The sequence below is a fragment of the Podarcis erhardii genome, assembly GCF_964252035.2.
Source record: "Podarcis erhardii genome assembly, chromosome: 10".
Taxonomy (NCBI): Eukaryota; Metazoa; Chordata; class Lepidosauria; order Squamata; family Lacertidae; genus Podarcis; species Podarcis erhardii.
The window spans coordinates 50,706,130-50,731,808 of record NC_138500.1 but is presented as its reverse complement, the minus strand read 5'-3'; the positions used below and the strand labels follow the sequence as shown (position 1 = coordinate 50,731,808).

Sequence of the window (25,679 nt, the reverse complement as noted above, 5' to 3'; positions counted from 1 at the left end):
TGCGTACATGCAATCTGTCCACACAGCTGTGGTTGTGAGCAGACAATGGGGAATGGAGAAGCTTGTAGACTCCAGAACATGTACCAGCGCCCATTGAGCTTTGGCTCAGACTAGCATAGCTTTAGCATTAGTATTTCCTGATCCGAAACTCAATAATGACTGATCTGAAGCTCAAGAATTGCAACTTTCACATATCACTACTATATGCTGAACAAGACAATTCAAGTTTAGAGTGGATTCATAGTTGCACAAGAATGGTGTAATAAAACAAGTAACAATGCCCTGGGAGATTTGCCTCGTCAAGGATTAAATAGCCTAGGATTGTATATAAAACAAACAGAATTTATTTTCCAGGACTTAATGCAATATATTTTTCATCTACAAAAAATGTTGTAATTCCCAAAGAATTAAACAAAAACTTCTGCAAGGCAATTCCTTTGACTGGACCAATTTCTTTTGCTGGTAAAAGGATGCAAGCTTTGTGAGTTCACAGATTGGTTTCATTGGGCTGAAGAGATTGGCAATTTAAATTCGCAGATGTATGATGAATAAAAAAAATAATAATTTTTTAATGTAATACAAATAGCGGCATACCAACTCTTTTAGCCTAACACAAATGCCTATGATAAAATCTAAACAGCATCTGTATATAGACGGTTATTGTCCAAAGGCAAATGGTCAGCCATGGTTTTTAATTTGATAGTTACAAACCTGCATTTCTGAAGGACCATTAAAATACAAAATGCTCCATCTCCATTCATCTTCTATCCAGAACCCCTCTGACACATTGTCCAGTACCGTAACTCAAATTTGGTGGGGATGTAATGGGTAAAGTCTGTGCTTCCAAAACTCACTTCTTGCTCTCAGGTAATCCTATAGCCTTTAGAAACAGAATCAGAGGCTGAGCCCCATAGAATAAGATGCATCAACCCAGGAAAAATCTGAAATAATACCAACAGCATTCTACATGTCATTTAAATAAATGGCTGGCGTTGCTTCCCTCCCCCGTTAGTTCCTGCAAAGTTACAGCACCACCTGCAGATGAAGCAGAATGCATGCAACTAATGTCTATATGCTTCCTTGCATCATATTTTTAATCTTTTTGCAACTGGTTAAGATTCCAAATCATCCTGCTTGTGATTTGTGGCTGCATCTCCCCCCATTTTTTTGCAGGGATTCATACACTGCACAATGACATCCTTCCCCTCTCTGATATGCTCTGAAACATTGGGAATACAGCTAACTGTTGTGCCTTTTAAGAACAGGTTGTGTATTCCCATTTTTTATAAAAGAAAAGGTTCGCAGTGAGTAGTCGTTTAAAAGGCTCATCTTTTTGGTTGCTGATTTAAGATAACTGTAAGGCAGCTCACAGAGGGGGCCACAGTGTTGTTGTTGCTTCTTAAACTGTAATGGAGAATCCACTTGTGGGAATGAAGGAACTCAGTCTCCTCCCCATATAGGCGCTGACGCAGTAGGTTGAGTTAATGATTGCTATAAGGCAAATTACGCAGTATTATGTAACTGGAGATCATGTTGTGCAAGTATGTGAACTCCATTCACTCTACTGCACTATAGTTTATATCAGAGGTGGGTGGATTTCAAGCTAGCAGGTTTTATTTTGATTTTTGTGTACAACAGCCCTAACGCCTACCAGCTGGAACCAAGTGCAATACAGTGACTTTCATGGAATTGCATAATTAGAAGGGACCCTGAGGATCATCTAGTGCAAACCCCTGCAATGCAGGAATATGCAGTTGTCCCATACAGGGATCGAACCTGCAACCGTTGCATTATCAGCACCACGCTCTAGCCCACTGAGCTGTCCAGCTCTTTGAAAGAGGGGTGAACATATACTTAGAATAAGGGGAAAGGGAACCTCAGAATACATCTCAACCCAGAAATTTCATTTTCAGTAGCAGACCTGACCTAGAAGTCCTTTAAACACAAAAACCCAGTCCTGGTTTAGATTATATTTTCATTCCATTATACAACAGTTTAGTATTCACATAGGCTAACATGGCAGCACAGCCTGTGTTGAAGCGTCAGAGCCTATTAATATAACACAACTGCCCACTTGGAACAATGCAATTTTCTGATGTGTCATTCTGGAGCCAGGCCCCAAAGCCTTATCTTAATAGCTGTTACTCCAGTCCATATAGGGCTTCTTCATTTATTCGCACTAGAAGGATCTCAGGGCATAGCAACAGTTTGTGGAAAAACAAACACAAGGAGGTCTCTTAGGACGATATGCTGAACCGTAGTCAATTCGAACCCAACAACCCCACATGTGTTCCCTGCACCTTATGCAAAGAGAGCTAGGTGATCTGGGGTCAAACCCAATGGCTCCATTTTCCTGACTTGCAGAAGGTGGTATTGAACTGCAAGTATAAAGGAAGGGCAGAACAGGCAATGGAGTGAGGGGAGCAAAGACCTTACATATGAATGGAAGAACCAAGGACCTAAAAAAGAGAAAGAGGAGAGAAACAAGCAGCTGAGGAAAAGAGGAGTCAAAAGAAAGGGGGCTGGGGGCAGGAAGGAGAGTGTGGTTTTGACAGGAAAGAGGGGGCTTGGTATATGAAGGATAGTTAGTTTTGACAGGATGCAGCAGCAGGAAAGACTAGGGAACTTAAGTCCAAAAAAGGCAGAGGGTCAGGAGGATAATATGCTCCTACCTAATGATGCTATATCAGAAGGTAGCGCTGAGTGACCACTGCATTTCCACCTCCATTGTTCTGCCAGGACACTGAGGTCCAGCTCTGAGGGCCTTCTGGCGGTTCCCTCACTGCGAGAAGCCAAGTTACAGGGAACCAGGCAAGAAGGCCTTCTCGGTGGTGGCGCCCACCCTGTGGAACGCTCTCTCATCAGATGTCAAGGAAATAAACAACTGTCAGGTCTGCCTCTAGATCCCAGCTCACAGAGGACCAACGCCCGGTGGATATAATATACAAAAGTCTTTATTGAAGTTTAGTTTCCATTTCAAAGCTCTGGGCGCGCAGACCCACGTCTCGACGCTAGACCGGCTAAGTCCCCTCTGACTCACTGCTCCTCCCACACCAGTTTAAGATCCTAGCCCGGCTCCACCTCCTACGCTGTTCTTTCCTTCGCTGGGTCCTTCTGCCCTCTGGGGTTTCCTCCTTCCTGGACTCCTCTGACGCTGACCCCCCTTGGTCTTCCCCTTCCTTCTGGCGGGCTTTAGGACCTGGCTCCCTACCCGGGCTCCCTGCTGTGCCGCTCGCCGGTACATTTGAACTTGGCGCGCGCGCCCAGCCGGTAGCCTTCCTCCTGACCGTTTCCCCGCTTCCTGATGTGGGCGTGACCAAACCTGACTCCTCTCCTCCCGCTGGTGGTGAGAGCACTGGTCCCGATTCCTGGGACTCCCCCTCCCCACTGCGCTCTGGTGGGGAAGCTGGTCCTGATTTCCAAGTGCTGCTCAGGGACTCCCCGCTGGCCCCTTCCTCCTGGGGCTTCCCCCCTGGAACCCCCCTCGCTCTGGCCATCGGCGCTCCCTTCTGTGAGTCCTCCGATTCGCTGGAGAGGCTTGTGGAATAACTCTTTCCACTGTCACTGCCTGCGCCCCCCTCGGACTCCTCCTCCTCACTCTCCATTTGCTCCCCCTCCTGTGTCTCTCCTTCTGAACCCCTGACATCCATCCCCCCCTCGAAGCCCCCCTTCCCCCCTCCCCCTCTTCAGGTGCGGGTTCCGGGTGCTCCAGTGTTGTGGGGGTAATTTCAGGATACAGTTCGTCCCCCGAGGCGTGCAACCAGCGGGATAAGTCCTGGAAGTCCTCCATGGGCTCGTCAACGGCGATTTCCTCCGCTTCCATCTCCTGGGCTGTGTGTTCGAAATCTGAAGCCGCCCCCAAATCACCCAAGACCCCCTCTCCCTCTGTCGCCTGAGGTGACTCCACTTCCCAGGGTCCCTTCGGCATGTCTCTGCGCCAGCCCACTTCGGGTTGGTCCTCCCACCAATAAGATCCCCCCGTGCCAAACCCTGAGAGTGATCCCTCTGGGGAACTGCCTCCCGGAGTCGATTCCTCAGCTGAAGAGAAACCCCGGAAAGTGCTGGCTGAGAGTGTGGGTGTGAACAGACAGTCGTCAAAAAAGCCCGCCGGCATGGGCTTGTGCGGGAAAAGTGTATGGAATTCTTCCTTGAGCCACTGCTCCTCCAATGCGTAATCCTGCACCCATCTGTTGGCGCTGGCCGGGGTGTCCTCTGTGGCGAGAAGATATTCGATCCCGTCCTCCCCCCACCTTGAGTCTAAAATCTCTGTGGCTTCATTGAGTGGCTCCCCTCTCGGCGACCCCCCCTTTTTGGGCGCTTCCCTGAGCTGGTCTGGCGCCGTCCCTGGTGCCTGAAACCTGTGGGGCTCTCTGTAGGGTGTGAGCACTGATCTATGAAAGACCGGGTGCATTCTGGACCCCTCCGGGAGTGTCAACCGGAAGGCCACTGGGTTGATCTGCGCCTCTACTTGGTACGGCCCTAGCTGCTTGTGCCCTAGCTTCTTCTTGGCCAGCGATCTGGCTGGAACTGCCTGGGCTGCTAACCACACCCAGTCTCCTACCCGGATGTCTTCCCCCACTCTCCTGTGTCGGTCTGCCTGCACTTTGTAAGCCTGTTTCGCCACCTCTAACTGCCTCCTGAGCTGCTCGTGGATCTCCTGCAACTCCGCTGCTACGGCCTCTGCTCCCTGCGGCTCCCCTGCCTTCACTGTCTCCAAACCCGGGAAGGTTCTGGGATGCCGCCCATTGTTGGCGAAAAACGGCATCACCCCCGTGGACGCGTGCTTCGTGTTGTTGTAGGCAAACTCGGCCAATGGTAGATAGTCCACCCAGGTCGAGGGCTGCTGGTTCGCGTAGCATCTCAGGTACTGCTGCATAATGGCGTTGACTCTCTCCGCCTGCCCGTTGGTCTGCGGGTGTCGCGCCGACGCCAGGCTGACCTTGACGTTCAGGAAACCCATCAGCTTTTGCCAGAAGTTGGATATGAACTGGCGCCCTCTCCACAACGTCTTTGGTGGTATGGGGTCTCTCTCCCCTTGCAATTTCGTCTTTTACAGCTCCATTCAGCCCTTCCCAGAAAAGGTCTCTGACTGCAGCCGAATCTTTTTCCCATCCCAGCGCATTCACCAATGCAAAAAAGTGGGAATGATACTGCCTCACAGTGGCTCTCCCTTGTTTCAGCCCATGTATCTCTTTTCTGGCGATATCAATGTCTATTGTTGATAAAAAACACGAATCCATCGCTTTAATGAAGGCATCCGCACTTCGGAGCGCCGGATCCTTATCTCTCCACAGATTGAGCAGCCACGCTTTAGCTTCTCCATGCAAATGAGATAATATAAATCCCACCCTCTCCTGCTCGTCTCTAAAGTCTTTATCCAGCAATTGCAGCGCAAACAGCACGTCTGCTCGGAAGTTAGGGTACTGCTGCAAATTCCCATCGAAATGAGACACAAGGCTGCCCCCTCTCTTCCCCAGCCCAATCCCCTCTGGCTTTGGGGGGGGGTGCCCCTGCTTTGTAAGCGCTTCCAACCTGGCTTGTAGATCCTTGCAGGCAGCAGCTGCTTCGTCTTCCCTCCTCCTAGATGCGAGTATCTCCTCGTTGAGTCGCGTCACTGCATTTTGCAGGGCTACCATTTGCTGTTCGGTAGTCATCTTGCCTTGCTTTTGTGAGCTCGTTAAGCACCAATCTTCGCCCCTCGCTGCATCCACTCACGTTGCGAGGTTCTTGGTGAAAGGGGGGAGGGGACTTACTGTCAGGTCTGCCTCTAGATCCCAGCTCACAGAGGACCAACGCCCGGTGGATATAATATACAAAAGTCTTTATTGAAGTTTAGTTTCCATTTCAAAGCTCTGGGCGCGCAGACCCACGTCTCGACGCTAGACCGGCTAAGTCCCCTCTGACTCACTGCTCCTCCCACACCAGTTTAAGATCCTAGCCCGGCTCCACCTCCTACGCTGTTCTTTCCTTCGCTGGGTCCTTCTGCCCTCTGGGGTTTCCTCCTTCCTGGACTCCTCTGACGCTGACCCCCCTTGGTCTTCCCCTTCCTTCCGGCGGGCTTTAGGACCTGGCTCCCTACCCGGGCTCCCTGCTGTGCCGCTCGCCTGTACATTTGAACTTGGCGTGCGCGCCCAGCCGGTAGCCTTCCTCCTGACCGTTCCCCCGCTTCCTGATGTGGGCGTGACCAAACCTGACTCCTCTCCTCCCGCTGGTGGTGAGAGCACTGGTCCCGATTCCTGGGACTCCCCCTCCCCACTGCGCTCTGGTGGGGAAGCTGGTCCTGATTTCCAAGTGCTGCTCAGGGACTCCCCGCTGGCCCCTTCCTCCTGGGGCTTCCCCCCTGGAACCCCCCTCGCTCTGGCCATCGGCGCTCCCTTCTGTGAGTCCTCCGATTCGCTGGAGAGGCTTGTGGAATAACTCTTTCCACTGTCACTGCCTGCGCCCCCCTCGGACTCCTCCTCCTCACTCTCCATTTGCTCCCCCTCCTGTGTCTCTCCTTCTGAACCCCTGACAACAACTATCTGACTTTTAGAAGGCATCTGAAGCCCTGTTTAGGGAAGTTTTTAATGTTTGATATTTTATTGTGTTTTTAATATTCTGTTGGGAGCTGCCCAGGGTGGCTGGGGAAACTCAGTCAGATGGGTGGGGTATAAATAATAAATTCTTCTTCTTATTATTATTATTATTTACCATGCGGGATTTGTCTAGGGCACTTCAAATATTTTTCCTAGCACTACGATGCAATGGCTGGGACAGAATAAGTTCAGAGTTAGTATCATCAACTTGCAGGTGACACAAACAGTTCTGCTCAGGGCCATCCTACCCATAGGTGCTAGGGGTGTGGAGCACCTGGGCGCTGTACTCAGGCCTGAGAGTTGAGTTCGGGGAAGAGTCCATGGTCGGAGCGGCGCAGTGGGCTCTTCTGCTGTGGCTCTTCTTCCGCAAGTTGGGGGGCGACCGAGCCAGCGAGATGCTGAGGCGGCTGACTGGCTCCGTCCTCCTGCGCACCTGGGACTGGGCAACCTGGGGGGGGGGGCACTGGGCGGATCTTTGCACCCCGGTGCCACATATGCTTAAGCCCTGGTTCTGTTTTTCATTCCATTTCATTATCTGCACTTTCACCCTGTTCTTCGGCCCCAAACAAATCCCAAGACCAGACTGCCATAATGACCAATAAAAACAAAGCTATTTGAAAGCAGAGTGGGGGGCGGGGGGAGAGAGTTAAAAGAACACTGAAAGCCAGATTTCGAAAATCAGGCACGTACAGTTTTCACCCAGTGCCAAAGAGAAACTGGAGAGCTCCAGAGAGTTGCATGAAATGCAGGGCCTGTGGTACGAATACCTCGATGCAGGCTAGGTGAGCAATAACTTAATGTGTGGATGAGGCAAAGAATTAGACGCTGGTCCAATTTAGGAGCACAGGGATGTTGGGTTTACCTGTTCGGGAAGCATAAGGCTGGCAGCATGGCTGTACCCCTGCACTGTCTTGTTACAGTAGATCCAAGGTGGGATGATCTGGTCCAATACATTTTGCCGCCTGAGGAGCAGCCCCCACCTCCTCCAAGCCAAGGTACAGCACAACTTTTTTTTTTTTTTACATAGCCCCATGACATTTTTATTGAGCGTGCCGTATTTCTACACAGCGAAGCTCTGCCTTTTCTTTTTCTTTTAAAGATTGCACTTCATTATTTCCCCCAAACAAACAGTTGCGTAACACGAAGGATCGAGCCAAAACGACACCGAAAGAGAAGTTTCGGGATCTTTGGGGGAATAGTCCCCAGTTCCCATTGGTTCTTCGCTGCTTTTTAAAAAACTGTACGACAGATCGCGCGGATACTTCAGGAGATGTCGGTAGCATCCGGGCACGTTCAGCTGTAACGAAGGAAGCCTAAACTGGTGCATCTGCAGTCCATCACGGGCAAGTCTTTTGTGATACCACTCCCCGACTTTGTTAGTGGGATAGCGGACGTTGTAGCCAGCCATTGGGATAATCACCTTTGGGAAGAAAAAAGTAAGGTGAGCGTATCTGTGGAAGGGAAGCAGGCTTGCATAAAAGCACATGTATACATGCCCAGGGACACGGGTGGCGCTGTGGGTTAAACCACAGAGCCTAGGACTTGCCGATCAGAAGGTCGGCGGTTCGAATCCCTGTGACGGGGTAGGCTCCCATTGCTCGGTCCCTGCTCCTGCCCACCTAGCAGTTCGAAAGCATGTCAAAGTGCAAGTAGATAATTAGGTACTACTCCGGTGGGAAGGTAAACAGCATTTCCGTGCGCTGCTCTGGTTTGCCAGAAGTGGCTTAGTCATGCTGGCCACATGACCCGGAAGTTGTCTGCGGACAAACGCCTGCTCCCTCGGCCTATAGAGCGAGATGAGTGCACAAACCCCAGAGTCGGTCACGACTGGACCTAATGGTCAGGGATCCCTTCACCTTTACCTTTATGCATGCCCAGGAGATGTCAGAACAAAGGAACACAGAGGAATTGTTGGTTACGGGGGGGGGGGGGAATGGAGGAAGGTTGGTAGCGAGAGAACCCTGCAAGTCGTACCTTGCATCCCAAATGCCTTGGCTCCCAAACAAATCAGCTCCCGAACGATCAAAACCTGGAAGTGAGTGTTCTGGTTTTCAAACGGACTTCTGGAACAGATTCCTTTCAACTTCCAAGGTACAACTGTACTTACATTTTCCAGTGATCAAGCTATGCCTATAACTTAAAGTGTATGTTATAAGCCTAGTGATCCTTTAATATTTTAAAGAAATGCATTTTCCCCAAACGTACCTGATTTATTGCATATTCATTGGCCTCTTCTTCTGCAGCTGTTACTACGTGGACCTAGTATAAAAATGGGGGAAAGTATGTAACATGTTTTTATTTACTTATTCCAGAGATTTCTAGTACCATCCTTCAAATAATTCCCAGGACAGTTTGCAATGCAGTATTGAAGGTTAAAAACATAAATGCAAGGATTCAGGCTGCAATCCTAACCCCAGTTACCAGGCAGTAAGCCCCAGCGGGTCTTGCTCACAGTAGACGTGGCTAGGCTAGGCTTGTACTGTTAGAGCTCAACTAGTAAAGGGAGGGAAGAGGCTGGGTTAGCCATCAAAGTATAGCTGCTTCTACCTACCTGTTCCCCAAGAGGGAACAGCTGCCCAAAAAACTGTGTCTGGTCTTTTGATCTTATATTAGTTTTAGGGCTATTTTGGGATATTAACTGGCATGCTCGCTTCATTTTTTGTGATATATTTCAAAAGAAAAATGAATTGTTGGACTGTTAGTACTGCAGCGATGCTATCATGTTGATGGCAATTTTGATTATGCATAATAGTTGTTGCATTATTGTATTCATAGGGTTGCTTCTTATAAACTGCTTTCAGCACAATGTGTGAAAAATGCAGTCTATAAACAGACTAAGGATGGATCTACACAAAGGAAAAATGCTATAAATAAGTCAGAAATTACATCGTTATAACAAAAGGGGGATCACTACAGAAAATTGCACAGAATTTATTTTACCCTCTGTCGCCACCTGGTGTTGCATGTTTATAATGCATTCAAAACGGTGTTTCCATACTAAGGTAAAGGTAAAGGGACCCCTCACAATTAAGTCCAGTTGCGAATGACTCTGGGGTTCCGGTGCTCATCTTGCTTTACAGGCCGAGGGAGCCGGTGTTTGTCCGCTTCCGCAGACAGTTTTTCCAGGTCATGTGGCCAGCATGACTAAGCCGCTTCTGGTGAAACCAGAGCAGCGCATGGAAACCGTTTACCTTCCCACCGGAGTGGTACCTATTTATTTACTTGCACTGGTGTGCTTTTGAACTGTTAGGTTGGCAGGAGCTGGAACCGAACAACAGGAGCTCACCCCATTGCGGGAATTTGAACCGCCGACCTTTCAATCGGCAAGCCCAAGCGGCACAGTGGTTTACCCTTCTCTTGAGCTTCTCTTGAGTGGAACTTCACTACTTGGACATTGCCACTGGTCAAAGGCAGTGGAATTTCTGTAGAATGCGAAGCAATCATATACCTACTGTATGCCTACAATGCAGTTCTATGCACGCTTACTCAGAATTCAATTCCATTGATTCAATGGAGCTTACTTTCAGGTGAACTGGTATAAGACTGCAACCCTCACCATCCTTTAAGAGAAAACATTTCCAAGTTATTTATTGCAAAGGCAAATGGTTGGCTTCAACCAACACAAAATTAGAAACAACTGTTTGACTTGGCTGTGTAATCACAGAATACACCACTTTAAATGGTAAAGAATGTGAAATTAATGTTAGCCATGCTGAAATAACTTCGTGATTAAAGACTACATGGGCTTCCAACTGGATGACGTCTTCTGATTTTTATTTTTCTGAAATAGCATTTTGAATAATCCAGAGTTTATTTTATGTTTTTAACCTCTCTAAATATCTCTGCCCTGCCTTTCAGCCCTGGTGAAATATAGCTGTGTCAACTGGGCAGTGCTGATTCTTCTGAGATGCCATCCACATACAATTTCATTGGCTCCCTAGCCATTATTTTTCAGAAGATCCAATTAAACTAAGCAAAAACAACAACAACAAAACCAAACCAAATACACAGTTCTAGTCCTCATGATAGTGATGAGTTTGAAAGCAAGCTGGTAGTATCTACAAAAACACATGGGTAAAGGTTTTTATTGGTTTATTATTATTTTTTTGCAAATATATATATATATAATTATAGGATGTTCTGATTTATAAGGGGGTATGTTACTTGAACTTGCACCAATTAATTTCCTTGAACACAGTGAATTGACATCCATTCATCTTATTCCAAAAAGAAATCTATCCCATTTCACGCATGCGACATCCTGGACCACATTATAGTTCACACAAAAAAAGGCTTGGTTCTCATAAACATGCATAGCAAAATAATCTATATCTGACTGGTTCTGCCAAACCAGACTGCACCTTTTGTAAATACAGCATGTTTATTTATGGAGTACCAGGAAGATGAAAGGCCTTGTTCGAATTTTAATGAAATTTAACAGACCCAGAGAGGATCAGATTTGCTATCCGTGCCTTTCAAGCTCCTGTTTACCTTGTCATTCAGTGAACAGCTTTCAGAACGTGTTCCCGAAAAGATGAGGTCGCCAGCCACAACTCTTGTACCGTAGATCTTAATCCGATAGGAAGCGGCTTCGTTCCAAATCTTACTGCAATATGCATGGACGTAAAAAATACGCATGGAGTGAGGAATACTGAGCCACCCTCGTGCACATCCCTCGTGATTTATACCGTAGCGATTCAAGGCACGCAGCAGCATCGTCTCTCTGACTTTGAAGTCAGGCAGCATTGCGAGGGTACCTTTGGCGTCCTCTGAAAAACAGAGAAAACTGATCATGAGCTTCCACACATTCTGCTTCTAAGGTGCACCTTTGTAGCGCAACTTCTGTTTCTCCTCCACGTATCATATGAGAAGCAGTGGGTGGTTGAAAGGTGCTGGTTGCGTCTCTTGCCCACTGATTCCCCCCCCCCCCTTTTGAGTCCTCTCCACCTCGTCCATTATGCTCTGTTTGTTCCCGGTTGAGATTGTGCCCTCTTGGCTTCACAAAGATGCTTAGACTTCCAAGACTCAAGGAGTCCCAACTCTAAGATGTTGGATTTATTCATTTATTGGTTTTTAAAAACTGAAAGGATCCCTTTTAAAAGCAAAGGAGACTAATGTGCAGATTTGCTCTCCACTTTTCAATGTCAAAAATAGCACTTTGGGGTGGATAAATATTTATCTCAACTACTATGATGATGATTTTTTACTTGTTTCATTTCCTCCTCCCTCCCCCCCCCCCCGGCCCAGTTTACTTAACAACAACAACAACAACAACAACACCACCACCACCACCACCACCACCAACAACAACAACAACAACAACAACAATTTGTTATTTCTACCCCACCCATCTGGATGGGTTTCCCCAGCCACTCTGGCAGGCTCCCAACAGATTATTAAAAACACGATAAATACATCAAACATTAAAAACTTCCCTAAACAGGGCTGCCTTCAGGTGTCTTCTAAAAGTCAGGTAGTTGTTTATTTCCTTGACATCTGATGGAAGGGCGTTCCACAGGGCGGGCGCCACTACCAAGAAGGCCCTCTGCCTGGTTCCCTGTAACCTCACTTCTCACAGTGAGGGAACTGCCAGAAGACCCTCAGAGCTGGACCTCAGTGTCCGGGCTGAGCGGTGGGGGTGGAGATGCTTCTTCAAGTATACTGGGCCGAGGCTGTTTAGGGCTTTAAACAGGCAAAGGCAAACTCAGCCCTCCAGATGTTTTGTGAGTACAACTCTCATCATCCCTAGCTAACAGGGACCTTTAAAGCCAGGCATAGCCAAACTCGGACCGAGGCTGGTCAGGGATGATGGGAGTTGTAGTCCCAAAACATCTGGAGGACCGAGTTTGCCTATGCCTGGCTTTAAAGGTCAGCACCAACACTTTGAATTGTGCTTTGAAATGTATTGCAAGCCAATGTAGGTCTTTCAGGACCGGTGTTATGTGGTCTCGGCGGCCACTCCCAGTCACCAGTCTAGCTGCCTTGCTCTAGACAAACCATAAGTTGTAGCCAAGGTTTGTTCCTGGCTTGCTGTTCCTGGTTGTCTGGGGAAGACAAACTATGAGCCTGGGTTTGGACACAATACTAACACAAACCATGACTTAGCTTCAAGAGACCCAGGTGAGAAGCAAAGCGGCCATGATTTCTGCTGCGGCTACCTGCATGCAGATGCATTAGTTTAGCCATGGTTTGGCTTAGTGTCACGTGCAAACTGGCTCACTGTTTCCTTTCCACTTTCTGCACTATTTCTTCCTGCTACTTCTTTCTTCTTATCCTATTAGCCACCTTGGCAATTTCAGGTGATCTGGGATCACACAGGGAATGGGGTATCATCTTGGCGCTATGCAGCCCATGTGATTTGACTACATCACAGCATCGTTCAGGACAAGTGAAGTCAATGGAAAGTGAGAACCAGAGAAGGCAATGAGAATGAAAAGAACTGCATTTCCATAAGGAAAGCAGGAAAATCATTAAGAAAAAGAAGTGCTCTTTTTGGCGTGGGTGGTAACATTTGTGGGAAAAGAGGGAGTATTTCAGATTTTGAACTTAGAGAAAACTAATATTTCTGTTTCCAGTTCGTCACCCACACACATCCCTTAATGCCTCTAACCAAGGAATGTTAGGTAAATGTGCTTTTGCTTCAAGTAAGTAATGCTGAGAGAGTCCACTCTTCTGAATGTGTTAGAGGCAAGGGGAATACTAAATGTGTCCATCAACTCAGCTCAAAGGGGAAAATGATGTATCAAAAAATAAAGAAAGTTTTTCCTTATTTTGCTTGATTTTCATCGCTGAAGAACAGCATCTTTACAGCAGAATCTGAAACGACATTTTCAGAAAACCCCTTTCCCAGAAAAAAAAGCAACACTCGCACCTGCAGATCCTATCAGACATGTACATTCCCCTCAGTTACTCACTTCCTTTCTGCTAACCTCCTAACATGGGCAAATGTATAATCTTGTGAGGAGAGGGGGGTCCTTTCTGCAAATAGTGCCCCCCCACTAAAAAGGTGCTGAAAATGATGTAATGCTGTGGTATATATTCTGCAGCTCGCTGCTCAATTAGGTGATGATTACTTCCCTTTTTCTATGCAGCTCTTCAGGGCATGGGAAAGCAATTAATTCCTAGCAGTCTGAAGAAAAGGTTAGTTACATCACTGAAGCAGCCAACTCTCTAGGGAGCTCCAGTTACACTGGAAGTGGTAAAGAAAAGCCCTGTGGAGGAAAGGGCAATATGGAAAGGAAACTTTGCAGCAAACATTCAGAAATGAAAGCAAGAGTGTTTAAAATTGCAGGAGAGATTTTCGTGGGCAAAGACCTAAGGTGGGTCACTGTAAGGTGACAATAATTGCAGCAGTCATGTAAAAGGGCACCAGGCCCATATAATAGATTGTCAAAGCAACTAAGTCACATCTTGTCATTGTAGCTCTACTACTTGTATTTTTTAATAAATAAATAAGGTCTGGTGGAGACAGACGTGTGAGATGTGCTAACTCAAGACATGGGCCAAGTACTGTGTGATTTAACCCATTGTTCACAATGGAGAGCAGAAAAAGACACACAAACACACTGCCCTCCAAGGAACTTCAGGCATCTAACAAAGGCTTTCCTATTTCAACAGGCATCCTGAGGGAGTTTTCCGCCTTTAAATAAATGAATTGAATTGTTCTTATTCCTTCTACTCTTTAAATACCGTCATACCTTGCTTGTCAAATGCCCTGGAACTCATACATTTTGGCTCCTGAACGTCGCAAACCCGGAAGTGACTGTTCTGGTTTGCGAACGTTCTTTAGGAACCTGAATGTCCAACAGGGCTTCCGCGGCTTCCTATTGGCTGCAGCCAATCAGAAGCCGCGATTTGGTTTTCAAACGTTTTGTAAGTCGATCAGACTTCCGGAACAGATTCTGTTTGACTTCCAAGGTACGACTGTATATGTTTTATGTATTTTTATATATACGTTATGAAATTCTGAATATTAAGCAGTATATCAATATCTTTAAAGAAGCAAATTCTGAGAACCTTTTAAGATACACATACACACGCGAACGCATAACTATTTACCCACTTCCACTGATTGTAATATTGCTTCTGTTAATAAACCCAAACGTTTTTTCTTCACTACGCAGCAAGGTTTTCTTCCTGCGATACGTTTCATAGGAGATGGTATATTTACCAGTCTGAAGGAAGTATTTCTTTGCTTTATTTACAGGATCATCTGAATCTTCTGGCGTGAGAAACAATTTCACCGCTTTGACCTTTAAGGCAAGTAAACACAAATGCCATGTTGCTTTATGTGTTCTTAAAAGTTAGCACCAGCTTTGATTCCGAATGATTTGACTTTTACAAGGGCAATCTACGTCCAAATGTGGCAACACACAAAGTCCTCATGGGCTGTTTGTGGTTTCTTCCCCTCCCACTTTGCATTTTCTAAAGATTTTTATGTACTTCTGCAAACCTTGGGAGTCCCCCTAACTCTGCACGGTGGGTGCTCTTTTGGCTACATAAGGAGCAACACTCACAGTGTAAACAATGGAAATTGAGGGAATGATAATCTGATTTTTGAAAAAGAGCCTATTCTCACACACACTGCCATAAAGCTCACTGAGTGATCGTGGGCCAGTGCATCTCTTTCAGACTAACCTAGCTCACAAAACTGTTGCAATGTTAGAATAGGGAAGGAGAACTTAGTGTAACCCCAGCCCACCCCAATAGCTCTTAGGAGGAAGGGAAGTATAAAATTATATCTCTGTGTGTTTACCAGTTCTTCATTCAGCAAAGCCAATCCGATTTGATCTGTCTGTATAGTCTGCCTTTGTCCAAATCGCTGAGCTCCATAGAAATTTATAAAACCATTTTTCTGCAAAGCAGAAGAGGAAAAGTTAAACATATGAAGAATCATAGCATTTTAGAGTTAGAAGGGACCTAGGTGGCTGTATGGGACACGGGTGGCACTGTGGGTTAAACCACAGAGCCTAGGACTTGGCAATCAGAAGGTAGGCGGTTCGAATCCCCGCAACAGGGTGAGCTCCCATTGCTCGGTCCCTGCTCTTGCCAACCTAGCAGTTCGAAAGCACATCAAAGTACAAGTAGATAAATAGGTACCGCTCTGGCGGGAAGGTAAACGGCATTTCCATGCGCTGCTCAGGTTCGCCAGAAGCGGCTTAGTCATGCTGGCCACATGACCCGGAAGCTGTACACCTGCTCCCTCGGCCAGTAAAGAGAGATGAGCGCCGCAACCCCAGAGCTGGCCATGACTGGACCTAATGGTCAGGGGTCCCTTTACCTTTACCTAGGTGGCTGTGTAGCCCACCCCCATTTTCAATACAAGAATCTTGCAACTACGCTTGACCATTCTGCATCGGCTTGAATACCTCCAGTGAAGGAGACCCATTGGCTTTTACTGTTAGGAAGTTTCTGCTAAGGTTTCGCTAGAATCTGCTTCCCTGCAATTTCTTAGGTCCTGCCATCTGGAGCAACAGAGAAGAAGTCTGCTCCATCCTATTTATTACTATTCATTTTCTTACATTTATATATCACCTCTTCCTTCAATATATACAGTTCCCAGGTGGTTTCCCACCCAAGCACTGACCAGATCCATTGCTGCTTAGCTTCAGCCAGATGGTGGCCCCATGTGCCTTCTGGCAATTACCCTGAGGCAGCCCTTCAGATATCTGAAGAAAACGAATCATGGCTCCCTTTAACCTTCTCCAGCCTTCAACCATTCCTCATAGGGCTTGTTCTCTAGACCACTTGGCTACCCCTCTCTGGATATACTCCAATTTATCAATATCCTTCTTCAAATGTAGCACCCAGAACTGTACGCAGTGTTCCCCAGATGCAGAATAGCATGGAGATATTACTTCTTGTGTTGTTGTTGTTACTATTACTACTACTACTACTACTACTACAGTAGTTTATTTTCCACCCTTCATCCTAAGGTTCCGGGGCAGATTACAAATATTAAAACACAACATTAATATTTATATACAACGTTAAAGGTAAAGGTAAAGGGACCCCTGACCATTAGGTCAAGTCATGGCCGACTCTAGGGTTGCGGCGCTCATCTCGCTTTATTGGCTGAGGGAGCCGGCGTACAGCTTCCGGGCGAACCAGAGCAGCGCATGGAAATGCCGTTTACCTTCCTGCTGAAGAGGTACCTATTTATCTACTTGCACTTTTTGGCGTGCTTTTGAACTGCTAGGTTGGCAGGAGCAGGGACCGAGCAATGGGAGCTCACCCCGTTGTGGGGATTCAAACCGCTGACCTTCTGATCGGCAAGTCCTAGGCTCTGTGGTTTAACCCACGTCACCACCCGCATCCCAATATACAATGTTACACAGTATTAAACACAGTTTAGACTTACAAAAATAAGGTGGATCCAAAATTACACACCTCAGGTGCCCAAAGCTAAGGCAAGGGCATCTTTAGCTTGCAATGCTGATCTGGACACTATATAGTATTTTAAAATCACAGAGGCATGGAAAGCTAGAGGCAGCATCTTTTGAAATGTACTACTGCTTTACCTTGACGTTCTCAGTTGCTTCATATACTCTCTCCTTTAGGCTCGCAGAACAGTCATTGCTTTTAAGTTTTAAATCTCTTACAATTATATCAAAATGGTTTCCTTGCAATTGACCAAGTCTCAGCGGCTGACTGGCAGAGTGTACATTAGACACACCAATTCCTTTTTTCCCAATGGTGTTTCCAAGTTCTTTCAATCTGCAGAAAGGAAACGTTGGAAATGCCATGTCACTTTCTAGACACTGAATATTTTAACAAGGAAGCAGTTTTCTTGGCAATGGTTTTGCTGGGGGAAGGGGAAAGCACGCCCTTGATTGGACCTTCCAAATTTTGATATTTCGTTGCTACCACTTAACACTGCTGAAAAATACGCATTAGCAGAAATTCTGCAATAATGTGCTCTCAGCCCCACAATGTGCTAAGATTGTGGCCTGATTTTTGCAGGAGGAAGGCTAAACAAAATGTACTTATTGATAAAAGCATTGCACACAAACCTTGCCACTTTTTAATGTGCATACCATATGTGTCCATATGAAGACCACCCAGACAATCAATTTTTAGAGTGCTAATGTTGTACATGTATTACCCAGCTCATGATAAGTGCATAGGAGTAGGCTAAGCATGGCTGTAGTCAGGGAGCAGGCTGTGTGCAGTGGTCGAAACTACAGAACTCCATTTGGTTTCTCTCCCTGTTGTCATTCCTATGCCGCTTGAAAATATTCCTTTTTTTGCTCTTTGGGCTGATTCTACTACCTATTTTTGTCTCTCAGCTCAAACTGTGTTTTTAATTGTGGTTGTATATTTGCAGAGTCGTATCCTACTTTCCCATTTTTAATTTTTGCAAAATGTCCTGGACAACTAACAACCACAAAGAAGTAAAAACAACCAGTGTGCAGATTATTGGAAATGAGAGAATAAGACTTTCTCAAGCTGTGGAAGACAAGCTAAAGAAGACACTGTATCCAAGTTCTGTTTGTTTATTTGTTCACTATATAGGGACATGCATTATAAGCAATATGCATGATGACTAAATAAAAGTAGTGCAACTGATACATAGAAAGGTATCCTTGCGCCGAGGAATAAGAATTTAACCAAGACTGGCAGGGCAAAGTTGGGGAGTGAGAACAGCGTAGTACTCAGTAAAAAAGTATAAGCAGAAATGGCTTTAAAAGGGAGGGCTAACTAGTAACAGACTCTAAAAAATACTTTTGCGAGAGAGAGGAAAAAAGGGACTTAATCGACATTGCATTTTCAATGTGTTGCCCCAATCTCACACACAATTCTGTGGCAGTTTTACTTGGAAAAACATTTCCTTGGCTTGAATGGGGATTTCATGTGTGTTAGAAGTAAAAGATTAAATGAACACTTCAAGGTCAGATATTTGAACTGTCAGCTGTGTTTTCAATTACAAGCATGTACATTACACACCCAAGGAGAGAAATGGCCCTGCGAGTTTATTTTTGTAAGGCCGACAAGGAAAGAGTCATTATGCTTTAGAGAGCGTTGCAGACAAAGTTTCCCTTTGATGAACAACAGATTCTTGGGGATCAGAACGATGAGAACGCAAGTGAAAGGTTCAGCCGATTAACCGTGAAAATTGCTTTAAGACAAGTAACATTACACCATTTTGCTACATATGCAGCTGTAGAAATAAACACCCAAATCAACATGTTTCTCATGTACTAAATGAGCAATGCTTTGAAAAGAAAGGAAATTATTTCTATCTTAATGGTACTCAAGAACACAGCTTATTAATCAAGAGTCCAGAGAGCCGGACAGAAAAGCTGGGAGGATCACATTTGGCTCCCGGGTTCCTACCTCTGCTCTAGATGCGAAGCATACCAAAGGACTTTTAACTTTCCGTACTGCTTCAAGTGTTAAGAACTCAAAACAAAATGGAACTCCTTTCTAACCAGCCAAATTAAATACTAGATCTGAATTTAAAAAGAGAGCTAGAGTCTAATTCAAACCATGATGTTAAAGTGCGACCACAAATCTCTCATTACCTTTCAGGCGTCACCTTCTTCACAACCATAGCTTGGTACGTAATAGCCTTCTTGTCTTTAATGCCTGTGTAACTGAAGTCTGAAGGGAGCACGCCAAGTTCAGCAGACAAGAAGCTAATTGCTTCAAGCGTCTCCAGGTTCTCTTTCCGGAGAGTAAAAGCTGAAACCACATTATTGCAGAGTCAGTGCACCCAAGTGGATGGCGTTGCTCAGAAAACATGAATGGTGTCCTCCCCAAATAACTGAGCTAATGGAAGATCTGTTGATAGGATAGTGTAGGCATCAACTAAGCAATTGAGAAAAATGGGGGTTTTTTTACTGATTAATCCTTGTTCTACGGAAATCAGTAAAACTAAAACTAAGCTGGAGTAGAAATACCTTGTTTTAAGCAGTTTCTAAATGTTAGCAAATGCAGTATCAAAGTTATTGCTGCTGTCTGTTAGGTAACCAGGGTGGATAAAAATCAATTTTTAAAACTTTTTTTTAAAATGATTTTTTAAATTTAAATCACTTTTTAAATTTAAATTGGATTTTGAAAATAAAATGCTTTTGGAGGAAAATTCTTTCTAAAGTTAGTTTTCTTTTTAAGCTACATTATATTCCAAAGGCTATTCATCAGGAAATAAGGATTTGTTTTAAGTTTTTCATGTTTGCTAAAACTCAGTCTGTTGTTTTTTTTTAAAAAAAAAATTATTTAACCACCTCAGTTAACAAACATGGATACATATGGATACATGGGTACATAGTGTTATTGTTTTAGTTAAATACATTGTTTAAATGGTTATTAAGGAAATGATATTTCTCCTTCCAATAAAGTACAGCAGAAATGCTGTCCAAATATAAATAGGTAACTTATTAAACCTCACAATAATTTCATAATTACCTGTATATCTAATAGTATATCCAAATCAGTAATTTCTGATATAATTGTAAAAACTACTCTGAAAATTTATTATTCCTAAAATGAAACCTTCATCTGGTTGTAAATATTAAGATTATACCAGAAAGAATGAGTCTTTCTGTAAAAAAAGAGAAAGATTTAAATCAAGTCTTACTGACTAGTAATTTAAATTGATTTGATTTAAATCAAATCCACCCTGTAGGTAAGCATAGCTCTCATATAAACTAGTAATATATTTTACTCTATGCTACACAGCAATTACTTGCAGAAATGATATTCTTGCCTGTGCGTCACTGGTTGTACCTAGTGCCCCCCCCCCAATTCTGCTAGACTACAACTCTCATCAGTTCCAGCCTGGCTCACATGCAACGTTCAACCATAGTTTAAAACAAACCATAGTTTTAACCATACTTTACTCCTCTCCCAGTTCATGACTTTGCCACTAGGGGGGGCAGAAGCAAGCCAGGAACAAGCAGGTTTGATTTCTTGTGGCATGTGAACCTTGGCTCATCGTTTGTTTTCCTCCAAACAAACCTACAAGCGGAAGCCGAGACGTTTGAGGCAAGCATGAGCCTACTCGATTCCTGGTTGTAGACATCACAACAAACCAAACTCTGGCTTGTGTCCTCCCCAATGCAGCAGTCAGGCGCAGGGGAGCAAAGTACTTCTTAAACTATAGTTTATTTTAAACAATGGTTTAACCTTAAGAGTGAACCATCTTATTGTGATGTGGCTCTTTTTAACAAGTGCTGACTTCATTCAAGCAAGGCTGATCTTACACCTTAATAACTATTGACATTTACTATTGTTGTACTGTGTATTTTGGGTCTATGGACCGCAATAAAGCTGTGTGTGACTTCATTCATGTAGATTTCATTAAGACAGTGATAAAGGTAAAGGGTAAAGGGTAAAGGGTAAAGGGACCCCGACTATTAGGTCCAGTCGTGACTGACTCTGGGGTTGCGGCACTCATCTCGCTTTATAGGCCGAGGGAGCCAGCGTACAGCTTCCGGGTCATGTGGCCAGCATGACTAAGCCGCTTCTGGCGAACCCGAGCAGCACATGGAAATGCCGTTTACCTTCCCACCGGAGCGGTTCCTATTTATCTACTTGCACTTTGAGGTGCTTTCAAACTGCTAGGTTGGCAGGAGCACGGACCGAGCAACGGGAGCTCACCCTGTTGGATTCGAACTGCCGACCTTCTGATCGGCAAGTCCTAGGGTCTGTGGTTTAACCCACAGCACCACCCGCGTCCCATAAGACAGTGATTCGTTAGTCTATTATAGGCTGGTGGGTTTTCAAAGGACATATAAACCCTTCCAAGGAAGTGACAAAATTGTTTTTGCATACTGACCTGTGTAAATTTCTTTTCTCATCCCACTGTCAACAGCAGCCCTTTTCCTTGAACCACTTTTCTCACGAAACCTTACTATAATGACCACCTTTTGTTGAGCATCAGTGAAAGACTTGGTTTCCACAAGCTTCCCAAATTTTTTACTGATAAAGTGGTGAACCATCTTCCGGTGTTCCTTATCTCCATCCGGTCTGAAAGCAAACTTTGATCGTTCTAGTTTGGCATCTAAAAATTTCATAAAGCCACATGCTTCCTCTTCAGACACCAGCTGGCAAAGATCTTGGTAGTCCTGATTTGCCTTTACAATAATCTCGCCACATTTTGTCACCGTGGCTAAGTAAGGGTATTCCTGTCTGATGGCACCATGCAAGCTGGCTCGATTCTTCTTGTCAAGGTCTCGACCAAGAGAAAATTCATCTGGAGGAACCTCTAGTTCAGATTTAGATTCCCACATGTCTTTCACACGGCAAGCAAACTGACCGAGTTGCTCCCTTAAGGGCTTATCTAATAAGGAGTCCAGGGTAACAGCTTTGGCAAGGTGGTTTTCAGGTACATTATCAGATTTATATTCTTCACTTTCTCCAGCAGAGAAAGAAGGACATTCTGGGGAACAGTGAACATCATCATCATCCCGAATGTTGCAATATTCCTCATCTGTGCACAGTTCTGGACGACTCAGTCTCAGCCTTTTGGGATCCTGTTGACAGAACCCAGCTTGTTCTGACAGGCTCTCACAGGATTTCTTAGAAGAATCTGCTATGATCTCATTAACTAACTGCCCAAATGCATTAATTTCTGTTACTACAAAGTCCTTTGGGAACATTTTTAAGCTGCCGCAGAAGCCAACGTGATCATTCACGTAAGTGTAAGAGTGGAATGCCACTGCCCTGTCAGAATCTTCTTCCATTACAATATTATACAGCCTGGAAAAATGAAGAAAAGATGGAGCCAAGTCTTAGAAAATCATACACAATCACTCTTTGTTAAGGTTACAGATGGGTAGCCGTGTTGGTCTGCCATAGTCAAAACAAAATAAAAAAAATTCCTTCCAGTAGCACCTTAAAGACCAGTAGCACCTTAAAGTCTTTAAGGTGCTACTGGAAGGAATTTTTTTATTTTGTTTTGACTCTTTGTTAAGTTAAATTTGGAGGAAGTAGCTTATATTCCTTTTCTTTCTTTACACAAATCAGCGCAATTTTAAGATCTGTATACTGTACAAAGGCCAAAATCTTAAGCACATAACATTTCAAAGGATGGTCGATTAAACAGGATCTTTTCCTTAGCACTGAAGACTTAGTATTCGTGCTCACTGTTGCCCTCTGCTGCAACATACCCATAATTGAGTGAGTATATAATGAATGGATAGAAGGAAGTGCTTTGAGCAAGGCTGACATCAGGGGTCAACACCTTGGGGCAGCTGCTGATGGGCCAGTATCTCAGTAGGACCCATTAGTTCTGTAGCAGTATCACCTCCTCCTTAGACAGCAGATCCCCCAGAGCAGATACTACTACTACTACTACTACTACTAATAATAATAATAAATGTTATTTATAGCCCACCCTCCCCAGCCGAAGCCAGGCTCAAATGTATAACACATTAACATAAAATCAGACAATCAATTAAAATACATCCTCAAATCAGATCAGGATCAGAATAAAATCCAATCAGATGGCAACCCACAGATTAGGGTTGGGGACCTTAAATGCTCACCAGGCCCAACTGTTTGTGCTGAACTTAGATGGGCCTGTGAGAAAAATTGGGAGGCCACTTTCATGCAAGTTCTTCTGAAAGGGGAGAGGGAGTCAGACTGAACCCCGACCAAAGGCCTGGCGGAACAGCTCCATCTTGCAGGCCCTGCGGAAAGATGTCAAGTACTGCAGGACCCTAGTCTCTTGTGGCAGAGCGTTCCACCAGATTGGAGCCACAGCCGAAAAAGCCCTGGCTCTAGTTGAGGCCAGCCTAACCTCTCTGTAGCCTGGGACCTTCAGGATGTTTTTGTTTGAAGACTGTAAGGTCCTCTGTGGGCCATACCATGCCTGCAAAAGGAGACATAAATGAGTTGCAATTGCATGGAACAGCTACCACTGTCTCTGGTTGCTCACTTGCTATTGTGGGAAGGACTGGGTCCATCACGCTGTGTCCAGAGAGTAGAGGTGAACAGGCGGGGAAGCTTCTGCCTCCCCTTTCCACTTGCCTTCTCTCTTTGGGTGAAATGCTGGGGAGCAGAGCTGGACTGGACCTACACAGAACCGGCCAGAGAGAAAGAGAGCAGTACAGTGGTACCTCGGGTTAAGTACTTAATCCGTTCTGGAGGTCCGTTCTTAACCTGAAACTGTTCTTAACCTGAAGCACCACTTTAGCTAATGGGGCCTCCCACTGCCGCCGCGCCGCCAGAGCACGATTTCTGTTCTCATCCTGAAGCAAAGTTCTTAACCTGAAGCATTATTTTTGGGTTAGCGGAGTCTGTAACCTGAAGCGTCTGTAACCTGAAGTGTCTGTAACCCGAGGTACCACTGTACTCATCCCACTCCTTTGCTCCCTTTAGATATTTAAAGCACACTGCTTCTCCCAAAGAATCCTGGGAGCTGTATTTTACCCACCATGAAGCCAAAATCCCCAGCATCCAGGTTGCTACCTTTCATGCAGCTCAGTTGGTAGAGCATGAGACTGATAATGTCAGGGCCATGGGTTCAAGCCCCACATTGGGCAAAATATTCCTGCATTGCATATCCTATGCCCTTTTAAAATGTGGCTCTTTATTTTACGTGGGGAAGGAAGTGTTATTGGGTTGTTATTTTTATTTTGATTACATATGTTGTGGTTTTATATTTTGATTTTGTTCTGTGAACCGCCCTGAGACCTCTGGGTATAGGGTAGTGTATAAATTCAATCCACAACAACAACAACAATATCCTTGTGGTGCCTTCCAAATCTATGATTCTCTGTTTTCCCAGTAGTGATGTATGGAAGTGAGAGCTGGACCATAAAGACGGCTGATCGCCGAAGAATTGATGCTTTTGAATTATGGTGCTGGAGGAGACTCTTGAGAGTCCCATGGACTGCAAGAAGATCAAACCTCTCCATTCTGAAGGAAATCAGCCCTGAGTGCTCACTGGAAGGACAGATGGTGAAGCTGAGACTCCAATACTTTGGCCACCTCATGAGAAGAGAAGACTCCCTGGAAAAGACCCTGATGCTGGGAAAGATGGAGGGCACAAGGAGAAGTGGACGACAGAAGACGAGATGGTTGGACAGTGTTCTCAAAGCTACCAGCATGAGTTTGACTAAACTGCGGAAGACAGCAGTGTGTGGCGTGCTCTGGTTCGTGGGGTCACAAAGAGTCGGACACGACTAAACGACTAAACAACAACAAATGATCTCACAGTGATCAAGCCACACCCACATTACTTCTCTTTCTCTGAGAAAGAGAGAGAGAAGGGGGCTCAGCGATCCTTGCGAGAGCAGCCCCATTCCCTACGGTTGCAGGAAGCTGCTGCTTGTTGCTTCCTATTGCTAGCCAGGCTCTACTTCAGTTGTGGACTAATGCGTAGACCTCCAAATGCTACTGGAGGGCAAGTCGCATCACCCCTGGGCATTAGCCACACTGGGATTTGCAGCAGGGGAACATCTGGAGGACCACGTGTCTCCTTGATCTTAAGGTCTCTCTACCTTGCAGGCAGAAGCTCCCAGGTTCAATCCAGGTAGGGCTGGGAATGCTCTCTCCCCCCCCCCCCGCTTTCTGACCCCCTTGGGGAGCCGCTGCCAGTCCGAGTCGGCAACACTGAGGTAGGCAGACCAGCGGTCTCTGACCTGCTGTCAAGGCTCTTTTGCGCGCTCGCACAACGCCGACTCCCCACCGCCGGCGCAACGCTCCAATTGCAATTGTATCCAATTGCCCGGAAATCCCCCTGCGAACACTTAGCACGATCCGCGCGGCGCAGGAGGACCCCTGGCGGCAATAGCGCTGGAGCGACTGGAAGGAATCTTCCATCTAGTGGGGGGGGGGGGAATAAAGAGGCGGAGCCAAGGAAGTGAGAGCATACCACTTTCATCAAAGTAGGGGTGGAGCCAGCGGCAAGGAAGGAGAAAGAGTAGAGGAGGAGGAGGAGATAGGATTGTATCATTGTCTCACCAAAGATAGAACAAAACCCCGCGCAGGGTAGCGGATTAAAACATTTGGGTCGGAGAAGCGATAAAGCGTGGCGAAACGCCACCCCCCCTGCCCACCGCCTCCTTGGTACCTCCCGCATAGGTTTGTAGATCCTTTCTCGATGGGGGCCGAGTCTGTTTGATAGAGCGCATGCGCACAACTCCGAAGGCGAGA

General features: G+C 45.7%; 1 protein-coding gene and 1 long non-coding RNA gene across 4 annotated transcripts; both read right to left on the bottom strand.

Annotated features, from left to right (window-relative positions):
* Positions 1-673: 673 nt before the first annotated feature.
* Positions 674-6,858, bottom strand: LOC309350909. The gene is made up of 2 exons (XR_014160588.1): positions 6,527-6,858; positions 674-2,893 (listed from the first exon to the last, which is right to left on the bottom strand). It is a non-coding gene; the product is annotated as an uncharacterized lncRNA (long non-coding RNA).
* A 205-nt stretch (positions 6,859-7,063) lies between these two features.
* PUS7L (pseudouridine synthase 7 like) lies at positions 7,064-25,674 on the bottom strand. Of its 3 annotated transcripts, none has more exons than XM_081877932.1 (9): positions 25,597-25,674; positions 21,355-22,277; positions 19,100-19,259; positions 17,096-17,291; positions 15,331-15,429; positions 14,746-14,827; positions 11,067-11,344; positions 8,781-8,834; positions 7,064-7,995 (listed from the first exon to the last, which is right to left on the bottom strand). In XM_081877932.1, exons 2-9 carry the CDS (start codon positions 22,259-22,261, stop codon positions 7,669-7,671), a joined length of 2,103 nt encoding a protein of 700 aa, XP_081734058.1. In that variant the 5' UTR covers positions 22,262-22,277; positions 25,597-25,674; the 3' UTR covers positions 7,064-7,668. The 3 variants fall into 3 exon arrangements, with proteins under 3 accessions (XP_081734058.1, XP_081734057.1, XP_081734059.1); XM_081877931.1 differs by lacking the exon at positions 25,597-25,674 and adding an exon at positions 25,166-25,301; XM_081877933.1 differs by lacking the exon at positions 25,597-25,674 and adding an exon at positions 25,025-25,045.
* Between the last annotated feature and the right edge of the window lie 5 nt (positions 25,675-25,679).

Bases quoted from the DNA above. Each gene is read 5' to 3' on its own strand.
- PUS7L (XM_081877932.1), bottom strand. From the start codon at position 22,261: ATGGAAGAAGATTCTGACAGGGCAGTGGCATTCCACTCTTACACTTAC. The intron at 11,345-14,745 runs GTAAATATACCA...TCTGTTTTTCAG, and splicing joins GAAATACTTCCTTCAGACTG to AGGACGCCAAAGGTACCCTC. The intron at 7,996-8,780 runs GTACGTTTGGGG...TTCTTCCCAAAG, and splicing joins ATGAATATGCAATAAATCAG to GTGATTATCCCAATGGCTGG.